This window comes from Leptodactylus fuscus, chromosome 11 (assembly GCF_031893055.1).
Source record: "Leptodactylus fuscus isolate aLepFus1 chromosome 11, aLepFus1.hap2, whole genome shotgun sequence".
Lineage (NCBI taxonomy): Eukaryota > Metazoa > Chordata > Amphibia > Anura > Leptodactylidae > Leptodactylus > Leptodactylus fuscus.
In genome coordinates this window covers 81505575-81525239 of record NC_134275.1, presented here as the reverse complement: position 1 = coordinate 81525239, position 19665 = coordinate 81505575, and the positions used below count along the sequence as shown (strand labels likewise).

The following is a 19665-nucleotide window of genomic DNA, read 5'->3' as shown; positions in this document are numbered from 1 at the left end:
AGGCTCAAGCCTCGTCTTCAGTCCATAGCTAACCAATCACAAACGAACATCCGGCTAGGATAACTAGTTTCCACCCAAGTCTAAGCCAATGGCGTGTCTGCTATCAACGAGATAATGAAACGTGCCATGTGATTGGTTTAGAGGCCTTGCAGCGGGCGGGGCGCTGGACTGGCTCTGTTCGCCGGTCGGTAGATTGGGCTGCGCCACGTGAGTAAGCGGGTTTTCGCTGACATCACGGGAGGGCAGTGACGTCATTTTCCGAAGGATTTCTGGATTCCTGAGGTCGGTAAGATGCCTAGGAAGCAAGATGTGGAAGACGAGGAGGAGAGGGGGAAGGAGACAGGTGAGCAGCCGGAGGAAGAGAGGGCTGATGGGGCAGATACTGGGGAGCTGTGCACCGCCTTCTATCTGCTGTGTGTGAACTGCCCCTAAGGCTGCTCTGAGGTGTTGCAGTGTCTGCCCATAATACTGAACAAAATACTGGAAACCGCCCAACAGACCCCGCTATAGAGAGTGCGGGACGTGTCTGTCATGTGACTGGACACCACCGAATCCCAACAGACCCCGCTATAGAGAGTGCGGGACGTGTCTGTCATGTGACTGGACACCGCCGAATCCCAACAGAGCCCGCTATAGAGGGTGCGGGACGTGTCATGTGACTGGACACCCCCGAACCCCAACAGACCCCGCTATAGAGGGTGCGGGACGTGTCATGTGACTGGACACTGTCGAACCCCAACAGAGCCCGCTATAGAGGGTGCGGGACGTGTCATGTGACTGGACACCCCCGAACCCCAACAGACCCCGCTATAGAGGGTGCGGGACGTGTCATGTGACTGGACACTGTCGAACCCCAACAGACCCCGCTATAGAGGGTGCGGGACGTGTCATGTGACTGGACACCACCAAATCCCAACAGAGCCCGCTATAGAGGGTGCGGGACGTGTCATGTGACTGGACACTGCCGAACCCCAACAGACCCCGCTATAGAGGGTGCGGGACGTGTCATGTGACTGGACACCACCGAATCCCAACAGAGCCCGCTATAGAGGGTGCGGGACGTGTCATGTGACTGGACACCCCCGAACCACAACAGACCCCGCTATAGAGGGTGCGGGACGTGTCATGTGACTGGACACCCCCGAACCACAACAGAGCCCGCTATAGAGGGTGCGGGACGTGTCATGTGACTGGACACCCCCGAACCACAACAGACCCCGCTATAGAGGGTGCGGGACGTGTCATGTGACTGGACACCCCCGAACCACAACAGAGCCCGCTATAGAGGGTGCGGGACATGTCATGTGACTGGACACCCCCGAACCACAACAGACCCCGCTATAGAGGGTGCGGGACGTGTCATGTGACTGGACACCCCCGAACCCCAACAGACCCCGCTATAGAGGGTGCGGGACGTGTCATGTGACTGGACACTGTCGAACCCCAACAGAGCCCGCTATAGAGGGTGCGGGACGTGTCATGTGACTGGACACCCCCGAACCCCAACAGACCCCGCTATAGAGGGTGCGGGACGTGTCATGTGACTGGACACTGTCGAACCCCAACAGACCCCGCTATAGAGGGTGCGGGACGTGTCATGTGACTGGACACCACCAAATCCCAACAGAGCCCGCTATAGAGGGTGCGGGACGTGTCATGTGACTGGACACTGCCGAACCCCAACAGACCCCGCTATAGAGGGTGCGGGACGTGTCATGTGACTGGACACCACCGAATCCCAACAGAGCCCGCTATAGAGGGTGCGGGACGTGTCATGTGACTGGACACCCCCGAACCACAACAGACCCCGCTATAGAGGGTGCGGGACGTGTCATGTGACTGGACACCCCCGAACCACAACAGAGCCCGCTATAGAGGGTGCGGGACATGTCATGTGACTGGACACCCCCGAACCACAACAGACCCCGCTATAGAGGGTGCGGGACGTGTCATGTGACTGGACACCCCCGAACCCCAACAGACCCCGCTATAGAGGGTGCGGGACGTGTCATGTGACTGGACACTGTCGAACCCCAACAGAGCCCGCTATAGAGGGTGCGGGACATGTCATGTGACTGGACACCCCCGAACCCCAACAGACCCCGCTATAGAGGGTGCGGGACGTGTCATGTGACTGGGCACCCCCGAACCCCAACAGACCCCGCTATAGAGGGTGCGGGACGTGTCATGTGACTGGACACTGTCGAACCCCAACAGAGCCCGCTATAGAGGGTGCGGGACGTGTCATGTGACTGGACACTGCCGAACCCCAACAGACCCCGCTATAGAGGGTGCGGGACGTGTCATGTGACTGGACACCACCGAATCCCAACAGAGCCCGCTATAGAGGGTGCGGGACGTGTCATGTGACTGGACACTGCCGAACCCCAACAGACCCCGCTATAGAGGGTGCGGGACGTGTCATGTGACTGGGCACCGCCGAACCCCAACAGACCCCGCTATAGAGGGTGCGGGACGTGTCATGTGACTGGGCACCCCCGAACCCCAACAGACCCCGCTATAGAGGGTGCGGGACGTGTCATGTGACTGGACACCGCCGAACCCCAACAGACCCCGCTATAGAGGGTGCGGGACATATGACTGGACACCGCCGAAACCCAACAGGCCCCGCTATAGAGAGTGCGGGACGTGTCTGTCATGTGACTGGGCACTGCCGAACCCCAACAGAGCCCGCTATAGAGGGTGCGGGACGTGTCATGTGACTGGACACCACCGAATCCCAACAGAGCCCGCTATAGAGGGTGCGGGACGTGTCATGTGACTGGACACCACCGAATCCCAACAGACCCCGCTATAGAGGGTGCGGGACGTGTCATGTGACTGGACACCACCGAATCCCAACAGACCCCGCTATAGAGGGTGCGGGACGTGTCATGTGACTGGGCACTGCCGAACCCCAACAGACCCCGCTATAGAGGGTGCGGGACGTGTCATTTGACTGGGCACTGCCGAACCCCAACAGAGCCCGCTATAGAGGGTGCGGGACGTGTCATGTGACTGGACACCCCCGAACCCCAACAGAGCCCGCTATAGAGGGTGCGGGACGTGTCATGTGACTGGACACCACCGAATCCCAACAGAGCCCGCTATAGAGGGTGCGGGACGTGTCATGTGACTGGACACCCCCGAACCCCAACAGACCCCGCTATAGAGGGTGCGGGACGTGTCATGTGACTGGACACCACCGAATCCCAACAGACCCCGCTATAGAGGGTGCGGGACGTGTCATGTGACTGGACACTGCCGAACCCCAACAGACCCCGCTATAGAGGGTGCGGGACGTGTCATGTGACTGGGCACTGCCGAACCCCAACAGACCCCGCTATAGAGGGTGCGGGACATATGACTGGACACCGCCGAAACCCAACAGGCCCCGCTATAGAGATTGCGGGACGTGTCTGTCATGTGACTGGGCACTGCCGAACCCCAACAGAGCCCGCTATAGAGGGTGCGGGACGTGTCATGTGACTGGACACCACCGAATCCCAACAGAGCCCGCTATAGAGGGTGCGGGACGTGTCATGTGACTGGGCACCGCCGAACCCCAACAGACCCCGCTATAGAGGGTGCGGGACGTGTCATGTGACTGGGCACCGCCGAACCCCAACAGAGCCCGCTATAGAGGGTGCGGGACGTGTCATGTGACTGGACACCCCCGAACCACAACAGAGCCCGCTATAGAGGGTGCGGGACGTGTCATGTGACTGGGCACCGCCGAACCCCAACAGACCCCGCTATAGAGGGTGCGGGACATGTCTGTCATGTGACTGGGCACTGCCGAACCCCAACAGGCCCCGCTATAGAGGGTGCGGGACGTGTCTGTCATGTGACTGGGCACTGCCGAACCCCAACAGGCCCCGCTATAGAGGGTGCGGGACGTGTCTGTCATGTGACTGGACACCGCCGAACCCCAACAGACTCTGCTATAAAGGGTGCGGGACGTGACTGGCGCTATTTTATACAGTATTGGGTTAATGGGGGGAATTTTATTAAGACTGGGGCTCTGTTTGGGAGTCCACCGACTGCCGTCTGAGGCGAATCAATAAGGAGGAGGCTGCGGCACGCCCCGGGCGCCAGAAGTGAAATCTCCACCAGTCAGGAACAGAATTCGCACCAGTAACGTGTCAGGCCGAGGCCTTGTAATAAATTACAAGGTGGCGCCACTTTGGAGTAAGAAAAGTCCATATGCTAAAGATGTGACCGATGGGGGGAACCATTACACTGGAAAATTAGGGTAGTAAATCCCCCCCACCCCCTAATGTCTTGATAGTGGGGTCCCGCTGCTCTGTCTATAGCTGTAGCTATTACAGCGCTGCCCCAGTATAGGCCATCAATGTCAGAAGCCGGACAACCCCTTTAACACTGTGTTCACATTAGCGATCTAGATTCCCTTCTTTGGGTTCGCTTGAAGACCCGAAAAACGGAAACCCAATCTGATTACAAAGCGGTTACCTGCGGACCCCATAGACTGTAACGAGGCCTGCCCCAAATCGGTGGAGAGAGCAGTTTTGCTTGCAGGATTTGTCTCTCTCTGTATTTTAAGCAGAATGGGGGACGGCGAGAACCGCCCGTAACCAGAACTCTTTATTAACCATTTCCGGACCGAGGGCCCCTGATGCCGCAGAGCTCGGGCCATATGTGGCCCTTCTTACCATGTTTGAGGTTCTACCTGCAGGTTATGTCTGTATTGGAACTGCTATTCTTATGCTGTGGGGTCTCATCGGACCCCGGAGTATAATAAGCGGAGGCCCAGGGAGGTGATAAATATAAACAATGTTACTCGCCTCTCCTGGGCTCCGGCGCGTGCTGCAGATGATCATGGAGTCTTGGTTTCGGTAGCCGCCTGTCACCAGGATGTCTATACGGGGCGAAGCTGAAGGCCTGGGAGGTCTCTCTGTACTTGCACTTTGCACCAGCCATAGTGTATAACATGTGACGTCGCCTTCATAGTAAGGGCTGGAGACTGTGTAACATACAAACTCCATGTATGTGATTACTGGGCACGGTCTCTCATGTCCTGGTATTACAGCAGTGAGGGTCCCGACATTTAGGAGGAGGGCGGCTGATCTGTACGTGTATCAGGAGATGGCCCCCGCCCCTGGCTGACTCAGCCCCCGCCCGGCCAGATAACACCGCGTCTTCTTCTAACGTCTTGCTGTGTTTTTTTTTGCTTTCAGAGAAAGTGGTGAAGAAAGGAAAGAAAGACAAGAAGGGGAAGAAATCGGTAAGAACTTATTTACTTCTCGTAATTCTGCTTGATATGACGCCTTGAAGACCCCGGTACAGAATAGAAGGCTGTGACCAGTGCAGGACGGTGTGAGCGTCTGTCCTGGCCGGGGTGGGCGCACAATGTTCCTGCCGTGTACACTAGACATATAGAGGGAAAGGAGAAGTCTCCGCTCATCAATCCATTAAGGGGACACCACTGTGACTGCCGGGGACATGTTTAGGGGACACGGCTGTGACTGCCGGGGACATGTTTAGGGAGCACCGCTGTGACTGATGGGGACATGTTTAGGGGACTCTGCTGTGACTGATGGGGACATGTTTAGGGGACACTGCTGTGACTGCTGGGGACATGTTTAGGGAGCACCGCTGTGACTGATGGGGACATGTTTAGGGGACACTGCTGTGACTGATGGGGACATGTTTAGGGGACACTGCTGTGACTGATGGGGACATGTTTAGGGGACACCGCTGTGACTGATGGGGACATGTTTAGGGGACACCGCTGTGACTGATGGGGACATGTTTAGGGGACACTGCTGTGACTGATGGGGACATGTTTAGGGGACACTGCTGTGACTGATGGGGACATGTTTAGGGGACACCGCTGTGACTGCCGGGGACATGTTTAGGGGGCATCGCTGTGACTGCCGGGGACATGTTTAGGGGACACCGCTGGGACTGCCGGGGACATGTTTAGGGGACACCGCTGGGACTGATGGGGACATGTTTAGGGGACACCGCTGGGACTGATGGGGACATGTTTAGGGGACACTGCTGTGACTGATGGGGACATGTTTAGGGGACACTGCTGTGACTGCCGGGGACATGTTTAGGGGACACGGCTGTGACTGCTGAGGACATATTCAGGGGACACCGCTGTGACTGCTGGGGACATGTTTAAGAGGCACCCCTGGGACTGCCGGGGACATGTTTAGGGGGCACCGCTGTGACTGATGGGGACATGTTTAGGGGACACTGCTGTGACTGCCGGGGACATGTTTAGGGGGCATCGCTGTGACTGCTGGGGACATGTTTAGGGGACACCGCTGTGACTGATGGGGACATGTTTAGGGGACACCCCTGGGACTGCCGGGAACATGTTTAGGGGACACCGCTGTGACTGATGGGGACATGTTTAGGGGACACCCCTGGGACTGCCGGGAACATGTTTAGGGGACACCGCTGTGACTGATGGGGACATGTTTAGGGGACACCGCTGGGACTTCCGGGGACATGTTTAGGGGACACCCCTGGGACTGCCGGGAACATGTTTAGGGGACACTGCTGTGACTGCTGGGGACATGTTTAGGGGACACCGCTGTGACTGATGGGGACATGTTTAGGGGACACCGCTGTGACTGCCGGGGACATGTTTAGGGGGCATCGCTGTGACTGCCGGGGACATGTTTAGGGGACACTGCTGTGACTGCTGGGGACATGTTTAGGGGGCATCGCTGTGACTGATGGGGACATGTTTAGGGGACACCGCTGTGACTGATGGGGACATGTTTAGGGGACACCGCTGTGACTGCTGGGGACATGTTTAGGGGACACCGCTGTGACTGATGGGGACATGTTTAGGGGGCATCGCTGTGACTGCCGGGGACATGTTTAGGGGACACCGCTGGGACTGCCGGGGACATGTTTAGGGGACACCGCTGGGACTGATGGGGACATGTTTAGGGGACACCGCTGGGACTGCCGGGGACATGTTTAGGGGACACGGCTGGGACTGCCGGGGACTTGTTTAGGGGACACCGCTGTGACTGCCGGGGACATGTTTAGGGGGCATCGCTGGGACTGCCGGGGACATGTTTAGGGGACACCGCTGTGACTACTGAGGACATATTCAGGGGACACCGCTGTGACTGATGGGGACATGTTTAGGGGACACCGCTGTGACTGCTGGGGACATGTTTAGGGGGCACCGCTGGGACTGCTGGGGGTGTGCGGACTCCACAAGGCTTACATGAGTTGTCGGGTCCATGTGATTGATGTCTTTTTGCTTTTCTTTCACCAGTTTTTTGAGGAGTTGTCAGCGGACAATAAACAGGCCCAGGAGGATGAAGCTACCAAGGAGCGTGAGAAGGAACAGCAGCAACAGCAGGTGAGATACCAGGCACTGTCCTATTACAGTAACCCCCAGGGGGCGCACAGACCAGCAGGACCTGCCCATAGACCAGTGGACGGCAATCTGCTGACTGGTGTCTGACTACAATTCCCAGCATGCCCTGAAAGTCTGTGGATGGAGAGATCTCTTCTGAAACCCCACAAATCACAGCAAAGGTCACTTTTGCAGCCTAAAAGTCTTTCCCTGACTGCTGAGCGCCCCCTACTGGTATCTGTTGGGTCCATAGAGGTTTTGGGCCAGGTAAACTGTCTGATCACTGACCCCCCCCCCTCCCCCCAATGTCTCCTGACAACCCCGCAGCAAAAGAAGAAAGACAAGAAGAAGAAGGACCGCAGGAAGCAGAAGGGAGGAGATGATGATGATGAGGATGAAGAGCGGGAGATCGCGGAGAGACTGAAGAAACTATCGGTGCAGCCCAGTGATGAAGAGGAGGAGTCAGGTATGGTGAACAGTGTGCTGAGGCTGCGTTATACTGCAGAGCTGCAATCACAATCCTGCTGGGCACGGCTACAATCAGTCAGCTCCTATAATGGAGGGGAGAGCTGCTGTTCAGTGCCTGGTACAGACCCTGAACAAGCAAGGAGCGGTAGTGGATTTCAGCTCTGAAGCCTCAACTGTTCTACAGGCTGATGTCCATAGGTAGATGTGTGCTCTATGCGGGGGCTTTATTAATGCAGACAGTCCTGTGCACAGGCGCAGGTTAGAGGACAGTATACAGAATAGTGAGGTCGTTACTGGTTAAAGGGGCTTTCCAGGCTTCATTGCTGACCTGTCCTTTAGTATGGGGGACCTCTGCGGATCCGCTGGTCTCTATGAACGCCATGTTTGGTTTTCATTCATTGGTCACCTGATCTGTTCACAGCTCATTCCCTTTCAATAGAATGGGTTGAACTGCAATACCCAGCACGGCCACTATACAGTGTACGGCGCTGTGCTCGGTCTTATGTGCGACGTTCTGAATATCGCAGTCTCTTCCTCCAGCTGGTGGTCGGTGTCAGACCCTGCCGGACCTCAGCTGATCCATCTAGAAACCCCCTTTAACCTGTTACTCTCCCAGTAATTTCAGTCTAAGGTTTTTCTCTCTTCTCTTGTAGACCCCGTCCCTGCCCCCCAACGTGGTAAAAAACAAGTAAGTGATGGCGGCGTGTTATGTGTCTGCTTTCAATCTTTGGTCGCTGTGTAGTTTTAAGGACATCAAGAATATTTACTAATCCTGACGTAGGCTGAGGCCACACGTTGCGGAAACGCAGCTTTTTTTGTTGCAGATTTTGTTGTGTTTTTTTGAGCCAAAGCCAAGAATGGCTACAAAAGGAATAGGAAATCTATAGGAGGTTATAAAGGAGGTTCTTCTACGTCTCCCTTCTGCTTTGGTTCAAAAAACCGCAACAAAATCTGCAACAGAAAAAGCCGCGTTTCCACAAGGTGAGGCCTCGGCTTTATATCGATATTCCAGTAACTGTGTGTTATGCTTTATCCACATGACGGGGTCTCTCTCTGATCTGTGGGGGTCCCTACAAGCTCTGTAGGATTGGAGCAGGGGGTTATGCGTGTGCTGCTATAGGAAACTTCTCCATTTTTATTTGGGCTCCCTCTTTATTTCACAGCCCATGGGGAGAAATATATTTGCCGCCCTCGGTGATGATAGTGAGGAGGAGGAGGAAGAACAAGAGGAGGAAGAGCAGACAACAAAGAAGAGTAAAGGCAAGAAAGTAAAGGTAATGGAGGCGGGAAGTGTTCGCCATGTGAAGCCTGGCGCTGCCCATACACATTAGATCGATGCCACTGACTTCAGAGGGACTCCTCTAGTATATATGGCGGTGCCCTGACCCTCATGGGGGGGGGGGTCCTCATTGATCATCAGGTTCTAGTCCAACATGGTTGACCCTTTGCTGCCACCAATTGGTGAGATAAAGGTACTACAGAAATTCTTACACGTATTTTCATCCCTCTCAACTCTTAGGAAGAAGAGAAGAAACCGAATAAGAAAGGAAAGAAGAACGAGACCGCCAAACAGAAGGTACTGGGCGGGTTATAAGACGTGGCGTCTGTGTCTTCAGCTTCTTTCTTGGTCTTACTGTCCATGGTTCTTATTTCAGCCACCCAGTGAAGAAAGTGAGGAGGAAATCCCGAAAGAGAAATCAAAGGGCAAAGTGAGTGCGCCCCCTGCAGGGCAGTGCACATAGGTGAAGCAAGTAGCGACTATTCTGTACAGGTCACCTGGTAAGACGGGAATGTTTATTGGATTTGTTCTTCCAGAAACCTCCACCCAAAGCTCCAGACCTCAGCGATGAGGAAGAGAAGAAACCAAAGAAGGGCAAAGGGAAGCCGAAACCGCCCCAGGTGAGAGCCCTGCGTCTACCCTGTCTATATGGCCTGGATCCATCATGGCAGCCCTTGTACAGTCTGCACGGCCGCTCTGACACTTTCTACACCGTGTCCTACGCAATCCATATCCTTAAATGTATTTTCCTTTCCAGAATCGATTTGTTGCCTTGGATGATGATGATGAAGATGATGATATGGCGAGTGCTGGATCTGAAGAAAAGGTGAGTGTGTACGGTGTCCTACCTGTGAGGCAGTGGGCTCGGGCTCTATTCAGACAAGTTCAGATATGTTCTTTTCCAGAATCTCTGACAATCTATATCTCATGCATGTGAACAGGGCTTTGTACTCTTACAGAGGCTCTAGTGGGGCCCCTAGGATCTGATGGGGTGTCATGGCTGCCTCTTCTGTAGTAATAACTGATTATCTAATTCTTTGTCTGACAGTCAGCTGATGAGGATGGTGACGCAGAAGAAAAGCCAGCCGCGGCGCCTGAGGATCGTTTTGCTAACTTAAGTAAGAAGGAGAAGAAGAAAATCAAGAAACAGGTCAGTTTGAGGAGGAATATCCGGAATAAAGACTCCGATATTCTTATTCCTCCAAGTGCACGGCTGGGGCTGTAAATCTGTGTAAAGGGATTCAAAGATGATCAATGATGTCCGACACTGATGGAACTTCTGTCCCTGACTTAATAAGAGTCCTTACAGGCATCTTATTACATGTAGTTCATCTGCTGAGATTATTGTGCTGGGAGAGATGGAGAGAGAGCTGCTCTCTGCAATACTGATAGAGTAGGAAGGAAACTCCTGGTGGTATCTAATAGGTTTTCTGCTTGTGGTCGGCCTCAGAGGATGTCCTACAGCCCCTGCACACAGTGTTACGTGCAGATTTCTTTACGATTTTTCCAAAAATTTTGGGTACCAAACAACAAGAAATTTTGAGGCTATGCCACCCATGAACCACGGTACAGCAGTTTCACTGACACTTTATCTTTTTATACTTCTGTTGTATTGACTTGCTGTTCTTCCTTTCTATAGATGGATTATGAGAAACAAGTAGCGACCATAAAGAAGGCGACCGCGGCAGAGAACGACTTCTCCGTGTCACAAGCGGAGCTCTCGTCTCGTCAGGCCATGCTGGAGAACGCCTCCGATATCAAGGTGCGTGTGGTCACATTGTATCTCTGTGACTATTGTTTGTCACATTTCTTGCCGCTGAAACCTCGCGCCCTGTCCTGCCTTCTGGATTTGGTGCAAAAACACTGTTTTCCTGCTGTGGGCACGTTTACTGGATTTAGGATGCACAGCGCAGGCGCGACATTGAGAAGAGAGCGGCACATGCGCAGTTACTGAAGTTGTTGCCCATAGCAAGGAAATTTGCCGTGTATGCGCCTGGCCTGGGGGGCTCAGCGCTGGCACAGAATCTCAGGCTTCATTTACATTGTTTTTCCTTGTTTCTAGCTGGAGAAATTCAGTATTTCTGCCCATGGCAAGGAGTTGTTTGTCAATGCTGACTTGTACGTGGTAGCGGGCCGTCGCTATGGTCTAGTTGGTCCAAACGGGTGAGTGTTACATGCTATAGGCCACCTGTCTTTGTCTGTTGGTGCGTCTTAGTACTCAGTTTTTCTTGTTCTCCTCTCAGTAAAGGGAAGACCACCCTCCTAAAACACATCGCCAACCGGGCCCTGAATATTCCCCCAAACATTGATGTATTGCTTTGTGAGCAAGGTAAGACAATCTGGGTGCCCGGATGTTGGTTTACCCCATCCATTCACTCCTGCACGTTCTTCATGTCCATTTCTTGCCTACAGAGGTTGTGGCTGATGAAACTCCGGCTGTCCAGGCCGTTCTCAAGGCCGATACGAAACGTATCAAGTTGTTGGAACAGGAGAAGAGACTGCAGGCCAGGCTGGAGAAGGGAGATGACAGCGTGGCTGAGCTGCTGGAGAAGGTAACCATGGGGGGGGGGGGTTTGGTTGGTCGATTGTGGACGCCATATTGAGGCAGTGTATGACTATGCTTTAAATCTGCTCGCAGGTTTATGAAGAGTTACGAGCCACCGGCGCCGCCTCTGCAGAAGCCAAAGCGCGTAGGATCTTGGCTGGTTTAGGCTTTACCCCAGAGATGCAGGATCGGGAGACCAAGAGGTTCAGTGGAGGATGGAGAATGAGAGTATCACTGGCCAGGTAAGTAACGTCCACGGTCTATAGTCACACCTAAAGATGTAAGAGCGAGGCCATGCAAAGGGTTAACTGCTCCTACTACAGGGGCCCCAGGGGTCACACAGCTTGGCATACAGTGTCCTGATTCTTGGCAATGTCAGGAGAATTAGCAAGGCAGCACCAAACTTCTAGGCCTCAGGCACAGCCCACTGCGCATTCCCACAGGCCACAAGAAAATGGCCGCTTACTTACTTTGTAAGTGGCCATTTTTCATGTGGGCATGTGCAGTCATCTCTGCCCGAGACCTAGAAGTTTGACCGCCAGAGTCGGAAGAAGACGCGCAGAGAGGCCGTTCCTGAAGAAGACAGAGGTGGCGCTGGAGAGTTCTCTCGCAGCATTGGGGACGCCCCCAGTCCTGCGAGAGAACTAATTTGCGTACTGACGAAAACTGGGATTTCTACGGAACGGCGGTGCGGAGAAGACATCTAAAGGTAGGAGAAGAATAGTCTTTTTTAAGACTATTCCGATGTGTCAGCGAGAAAAAAATTGATTTTAATGGTAGAATCCCTTTAAGCCTCTAGTTTCATGTCTGAAGGAATTTTAGGGGTATAATTGAGGGGTCTGATCCGGTGGACTGTATTCATTTCATTTTAGGGTCAGGTCTTGGGGGTCTGTATACATTTTATGGTCTGGCTTCCTTTAGCAGTCAGGTCTGGGATCTGTATTCCTTTTAGGGTCTGGCCTGTATTTATTTTAGGGTCATGTCTTGGGGTCTCTATTTATTTAGGGTCTGTCTTTTCAGTTGTCTGTCTCTCCCTGCTCCTCCTCTTCTCCTTCTGTTTTACTCCCAGCATTATGTAGAAGCTGCAGCCGCATCCCCCTCTTCCCCCTTCAGTCTCTGGCGCACTCACCAGTTTTTTCCTCTGTTGTCCATTTCAGGGCTCTCTTCATGGAACCGACGCTCCTCATGTTGGATGAACCAACCAATCACTTGGATCTCAATGCTGTCATCTGGCTTAACAAGTGCGTCCCTCTCTAGACTGTTTATTGTCTATGTCTGGACAGCCCAGGACTTGCACATACAGTCCCTGAGGCTTCTGGCCGTCCCAGTTGCCTCCTGGTCTTGACATCTTGATATTTCTCCCTCAGTTACCTCCAAGGCTGGAAGAAAACACTCCTCATAGTTTCCCACGACCAGGGATTCTTGGACGATGTATGTACAGACATTATGCACCTCGATATACAGAAGTTATTTTACTACCGGGGGAACTACAGTGAGTGGGGAAGGGCCGAGGGGCATTCGAGGGGACCCTCCTATAGTGACTGGATGTGGTAAGGTTAATCCTACGTAATTGTTTCTCCTTCCAGTGACCTTCAAGAAAATGTACCAACAAAAACAGAAGGAGCTGCAGAAACAGTATGACAAGCAGGAGAAGAAGCTGAAAGAGTTAAAGGCGGGAGGGAAATCTGCCAAGCAAGCGGTAAGAGGCGGCCCCTCCCTATAGGATGACCAAAAATCTGCCCCGTACCCCCTAGTGGCGCAGGGCACTGTGTATTCAGTAGTAGGGAGCTGTATATGCACATCATGCAGTGCTTGTTGGTGTAACGCCCCTTTAAGAGGCGACCTGGCTCACTCTATGATGTTCTCTACTTTCAGGAAAAACAGACGAAAGAAGCTTTAACGCGGAAGCAGCAGAAATGTCGGAAGAAGAACGCAGATGAAGAAGCCAACGAACCGGCCGAGTTACTGAAAAGGCCAAAGGAGTACACTGTGAAATTTACCTTTCCGAACCCCCCGCCGCTCAGCCCTCCTATCCTGGGCCTGCACGGTAAGAGCTGACACCGGACCGGGCTGCTCAGTGTCATATACCGGGGCTGCGAGATCCTGATCTGTCCCTTCTGTTCCTGCAGGGGTCGATTTTGGCTACTCTGGACAGAAGCTGCTGTTTAAGAACCTGGATTTTGGCATAGACATGGATTCCAGAGGTGAGGCTGCGCAAGAACGTGGTCATGGAAATGATAACCCTACTGCCATCATAACTCATACAGATATTATATGCTCATTATCCTGGGGCAGCTTTCACTTGTGCTCATTGTCGCCCCCTGCTGAGTAATGTTCCAGACTTGGATGAATATCTTCAGCACTGTAGCACAGATTATGTACAGGAATATAACTACTATAATACTGCCCCCTATGTACAAGAATATAACTACTATAACACTACTCCTATGTACAAGAATATAACTACTATAATACTACTCCTATGTACAAGAATATAACTACTATAATACTACTCCTATGTACAAGAATATAACTACTATAATACTACTCCTATGTACAAGACTATAACTACTATAATACTACCTCCTATGTACAAGAATATAACTACTATAATACTACTCCTATGTACAAGAATATAACTACTATAATACTACCTCCTATGTACAAGAATATAACTACTATAATACTACTCCTATGTACAAGACTATAACTACTATAATACTACCTCCTATGTACAAGAATATAACTACTATAATACTACTCCTATGTACAAGAATATAACTACTATAATACTGCCCCCTATGTACAAGAATATAACTACTATAATACTACCTCCTATATACAAGAATATAACTACTATAATACTACCTCCTATGTACAAGAATATAACTACTATAATACTACTCCTATGTACAAGAATATAACTACTATAATACTACTCCTATGTACAAGAATATAACTACTATAACACTACTCCTATGTACAAGAATATAACTACTATAATACTACCTCCTATGTACAAGAATATAACTACTATAATACTTCCCCCTATGTACAAGAATATAACTACTATAATACTACTCCTATGTACAAGAATATAACTACTATAATACTACTCCTATGTACAAGAATATAACTACTATAATACTGCTCCTATGTACAAGAATATAACTACTATAATACTGCTCCTATGTACAAGAATATAACTACTATAATACTGCTCCTATGTACAAGAATATAACTACTATAATACTACTCCTATGTATAAGAATATAACTACTATAATACTACTCCTATGTACAAGAATATAACTACTATAATACTACCTCCTATGTACAAGAATATAACTACTATAATACTGCTCCTATGTACAAGAATATAACTACTATAATACTGCTCCTATGTACAAGAATATAACTACTATAATACTACTCCTATGTATAAGAATATAACTACTATAATACTACTCCTATGTACAAGAATATAACTACTATAATACTACCTCCTATGTACAAGAATATAACTACTATAATACTACCTCCTATGTACAAGAATATAACTACTATAATACTACCTCCTATGTACAAGAATATAACTACTATAATACTACTCCTATGTACAAGAATATAACTACTATAATAATACCTCCTATATACAAGAATATAACTACTATAATACTGCTCCTATGTACAAGAATATAACTACTATAATACTACTCCTATGTATAAGAATATAACTACTATAATACTACTCCTATGTACAGGAATATAACTACTATAATACTACTCCTATGTACAAGAATATAACTACTATAATACTGCTCCTATGTACAAGAATATAACTACTATAATACTACTCCTATGTATAAGAATATAACTACTATAATACTACTCCTATGTACAAGAATATAACTACTATAATACTACTCCTATGTACAAGAATATAACTACTATAATACTGCTCCTATGTATGAGAATATAACTACTATAATACTACCTCCTATGTACAAGAATATAACTACTATAATACTTCCCCCTATGTACAAGAATATAACTACTATAATACTACTCCTATGTACAAGAATATAACTACTATAATACTACTCCTATGTACAAGAATATAACTACTATAATACTACCTCCTATGTACAAGAATATAACTACTATAATACTACTCCTATGTACAAGAATATAACTACTATAATACTACTCCTATGTACAAGAATATAACTACTATAATACTACTCCTATGTACAAGAATATAACTACTATAATACTACTCCTATGTACAAGAATATAACTACTATAATACTACTCCTATGTACAAGAATATAACTACTATAATACTGCCTCCTATGTACAAGAATATAACTACTATAATACTACTCCTATGTACAAGAATATAACTACTATAATACTACTCCTATGTACAAGAATATAACTACTATAATACTGCTCCTATGTACAAGAATATAACTACTATAATACTGCTCCTATGTACAAGAATATAACTACTATAATACTACTCCTATGTACAAGAATATAACTACTATAATACTACTCCTATGTACAAGAATATAACTACTATAATACTGCTCCTATGTACGAGAATATAACTACTATAATACTACTCCTATGTACAAGAATATAACTACTATAATACTACTCCTATGTACGAGAATATAACTACTATATACTACTCCTATGTACAAGAATATAACTACTATAATACTACTCCTATGTACAAGAATATAACTACTATAATACTACCTCCTATGTACGAGAATATAACTACTATAATACTACTCCTATGTACAAGAATATAACTACTATAATACTGCTCCTATGTACAAGAATATAACTACTATAATACTGCTCCTATGTACAAGAATATAACTACTATAATACTACTCCTATGTACAAGAATATAACTACTATAATACTACCTCCTATGTACAAGAATATAACTACTATAATACTACCTCCTATGTATACAGGAATATATTATAAGCAGATTGAGGTTTTATATCTTCTTCCTTATTCTCCACAGTCTGTATTGTGGGTCCCAATGGTGTCGGTAAGAGTACGCTGCTCCTGCTGTTGACGGGTAAACTGACCCCTGTGAGTATATTGGGGAGGGGTGGGCCTTGTTAATAATCTTTATCTCCAGATGGAATTATTAACCTCTTCATGTTCATCTCCACAGACAAAAGGAGAAATGAGGAAGAATCACAGACTGGTGAGTCCTGGGGGGTCTGCAGAGGATTACACCGCCCCTTACTCTCCCCCCCCCCCCCCCCCATATCGCTGCTTTATGTCTTTTCTTGTTCCTGTAGAAAATTGGCTTCTTTAACCAGCAATACGCCGACCAGCTGAACATGGAGGAGACGGCGACCGAGTACCTGCAGCGCAACTTCAACCTCCCGTATCAGGACGCCAGGAAGTGTTTGGGGAGGTTCGGTCTGGAGAGCCACGCCCACACCATTCAGATCTGTAAACTTTCAGGTGACTGAGCCCCTCCCCCTCCTGTATTATCCCTATACACGACTCATTGATACTAATGGCGGGGTTATAACCTCTATCGCAGGTGGCCAGAAGGCTCGCGTCGTCTTTGCCGAGTTATGTTGCCGGGAGCCCGATGTTCTCATTTTGGTGAGTATACGGGGGCAACAACATGGGGCTTATACACAGGATGGGGCAATTATACTAATCCACTGTCTGCACTGCTGCCCCCTACAGGATGAACCCACAAATAACTTGGATATTGAATCCATTGATGCTCTGGCTGACGCAGTGAATGAATATAAAGGAGGTGAGTGGCGGCGTTATTGTCGGGGGAGGGGTTATATGACAATCTAGTATCTGTACAATGGACAAGGGTTAGGCCACAAGGAATAAGTTCTCCGTCCGTAGGGTAGTGCTGATCAGTGGAGGTGCAACTGCAATCCTGAGATCAGGGGGGGCTTTACTCCAAGTGAGACCCCCTGCAATCGCCCTCTCGGGGTAGATAAATAATGTGTGTATCATAAACCTTTACAGTTTGGCCTTAGGTGGAAGCAGGTGATGGTGTTGATTTTTCCATATATAGAGGGAGGGGTCTCCTTACGTCACGACTACCCTCTAACAAGCAGCCGCCTTCCATCCTTGTATTTCTTAGCCATTCGCTAGTACAGCCTTGTGTAATACTAAATGTCCCCACCAGGGGTCACTGCAGAGCAGCATCATCAGCTGTTAGGCTTCCTAGGAGACGGAGGACCCCTTTAAACTGAACTGTGGACCATTTGTAAATCGGACCGGGGTGCGCGGACAGGTCATTCTATGAGATCTGCAGCTTTTCCTCAGTTCTGGAACTTTTTCTTTTTAAATGGATATTTCTCACCACACTATGCCATCACTTTGTTTGGTGAGGGGACGACCTCTTAGACCCTCCACCCATCCTGAGAATAATGGGGGCAGCATTGGTTTTACTGACCCATTATCTTGGATTGAGCCCCATCCAGTGGCCCCCCTGTCTATAAAGGGTCTCTAACCACTTCTGGACCACTCATTGGGTTCTATGGGCGGAAGCTGCTGCCTTGTTCTGTAAGGAAGTAACGGGGAGGAGACTGGAACTACAGCCGGAGCCCCCCTGGAGAAGGTTTATTACTGTCCTGATTACTGTATATAATGCTGTTGCTAGATATATATATATATATATATAGCTGTATATGATGCTGGTGCCCTCTGCCCTGGTGGTCACATGATCCACTGGGATCATCATGTGTCAGAGCTGCTGGGTCCTACAGGACATGGATCAGTCGTGTAGTAAGGGACAGATTCCTTCTGTAACTTGGGCTAAATGTACCGATTCCAGTTACAGGTAAAATCAGCCGCCGGTCCCCCCCTCCCCTCCAGAAAAACAAAACAAAAAAAAACAAAACTGATCAGATGTCACCGAAGGTCTATTAGGACCTTATTGGAGACACTATGTAAAATATAAAAATAGAAAACTAACAATTTTTTTTTAAACAAGTCCTTAAAACGCCCTTATTACAGGATCTAGCCCCACCCCCAACGACGCTATAAAAAATTAAAAATTCTTTTAGTCGCTCTGTGCTATTAAATCAAATTTAAAAAATCAATAAAAGTGAAAACCAGACAATAAACAGACGATTTCTCTCCTCTTTTGTTTTGTATTTTCCTGGATATAAAAAAAAATTAAATATAAAACAACAAAAATAAAGCCGTGTGACCAAAAAAAAAAAAAACACAAAAATTAGTTGTATAACATGAAAAGGTTCTCGCCCTCCAAACTGCACCTACTAAAATCGCAAAAATGAGTCTAGTCCTGGAACAGAATTGACCCAGTACTGAAGTGGTTAATTCTGCAGCTTCTTCCATTTCCGATTTGTTGGGTATCCTAGAGGCCTGAGACCCTCCCCAAATGAAGTGGTGACCTATTGTATTGATCAGCTGAGAGCGCCCCCATGCTCTGTATATTTCATTACTAATAATGTCCCCTCCCCCCACTCTGTACAGCGGTGATCACGGTCAGCCATGACGCTCGCCTCATCACAGAGACGAACTGCCAGCTGTGGGTTGTGGAGGACCAGACCGTGAACCAGATTGAAGGCGACTTTGACGACTACAAGAGGGAAGTCCTGGAGAGCCTGGGCGAGGTCATGGTCAACAAGCCCCGAGACAAAGAGTGACCGGCGACGACCGGCGTGCCATAACCATCTGCTCAGATACGGACCCCGCGGTGGAGGAGAAGTGACGGGGAGCGGCCCCAAGATTTTTAAGTCACATTTTGCTGCCTTGTTACTGCGGAGAAGAGAAATAAATATTTATATATTGGCCAAGGGGGCGGAGTCTACTTCACATGTCATAGGAGGTGCGCTTATTACTCGGTGGCTCCTGTGATGTCATCCATTGTCTTCCTGGCATTGCTGTATATACAGATCACTGTCTTGTCAATCTTGGCTCATGGTTGGCCGAGATCTGGTCCTGGGACTCAAACCCTGGCGCTTTCTTCCAACAA

General features: G+C 49.0%; 1 protein-coding gene across 1 annotated transcript; it reads left to right on the top strand.

The window, feature by feature from the left end:
* Positions 1 to 136: 136 nt before the first annotated feature.
* Positions 137 to 19481, top strand: ABCF1 (ATP binding cassette subfamily F member 1). Its single transcript, XM_075260126.1, has 27 exons — positions 137 to 343; positions 5199 to 5245; positions 7271 to 7357; positions 7682 to 7820; positions 8476 to 8510; positions 8986 to 9096; positions 9342 to 9398; positions 9478 to 9531; positions 9638 to 9721; positions 9859 to 9927; positions 10150 to 10251; positions 10741 to 10863; positions 11164 to 11264; positions 11345 to 11430; positions 11514 to 11653; positions 11740 to 11888; positions 12804 to 12887; positions 13014 to 13138; positions 13233 to 13345; positions 13522 to 13693; positions 13776 to 13850; positions 16696 to 16766; positions 16852 to 16884; positions 16982 to 17150; positions 17233 to 17297; positions 17385 to 17457; positions 19164 to 19481. The coding sequence occupies exons 1-27, from the start codon at positions 292 to 294 to the stop codon at positions 19334 to 19336; spliced, it is 2589 nt and encodes an 862-aa protein (XP_075116227.1). The 5' UTR covers positions 137 to 291; the 3' UTR covers positions 19337 to 19481.
* The last annotated feature ends 184 nt before the right edge of the window (positions 19482 to 19665 follow it).

What these genes read in the sequence shown, in the direction of transcription:
- ABCF1 (XM_075260126.1), top strand. Translation starts at nt 292, where the DNA reads ATGCCTAGGAAGCAAGATGTGGAAGACGAGGAGGAGAGGGGGAAGGAG. An exon ending in TGGCTGAGCTGCTGGAGAAG is followed by an intron (nt 11,654 to 11,739) that starts GTAACCATGGGG and finishes ATCTGCTCGCAG; the next exon opens with GTTTATGAAGAGTTACGAGC. An exon ending in AGCCCGATGTTCTCATTTTG is followed by an intron (nt 17,298 to 17,384) that starts GTGAGTATACGG and finishes TGCCCCCTACAG; the next exon opens with GATGAACCCACAAATAACTT.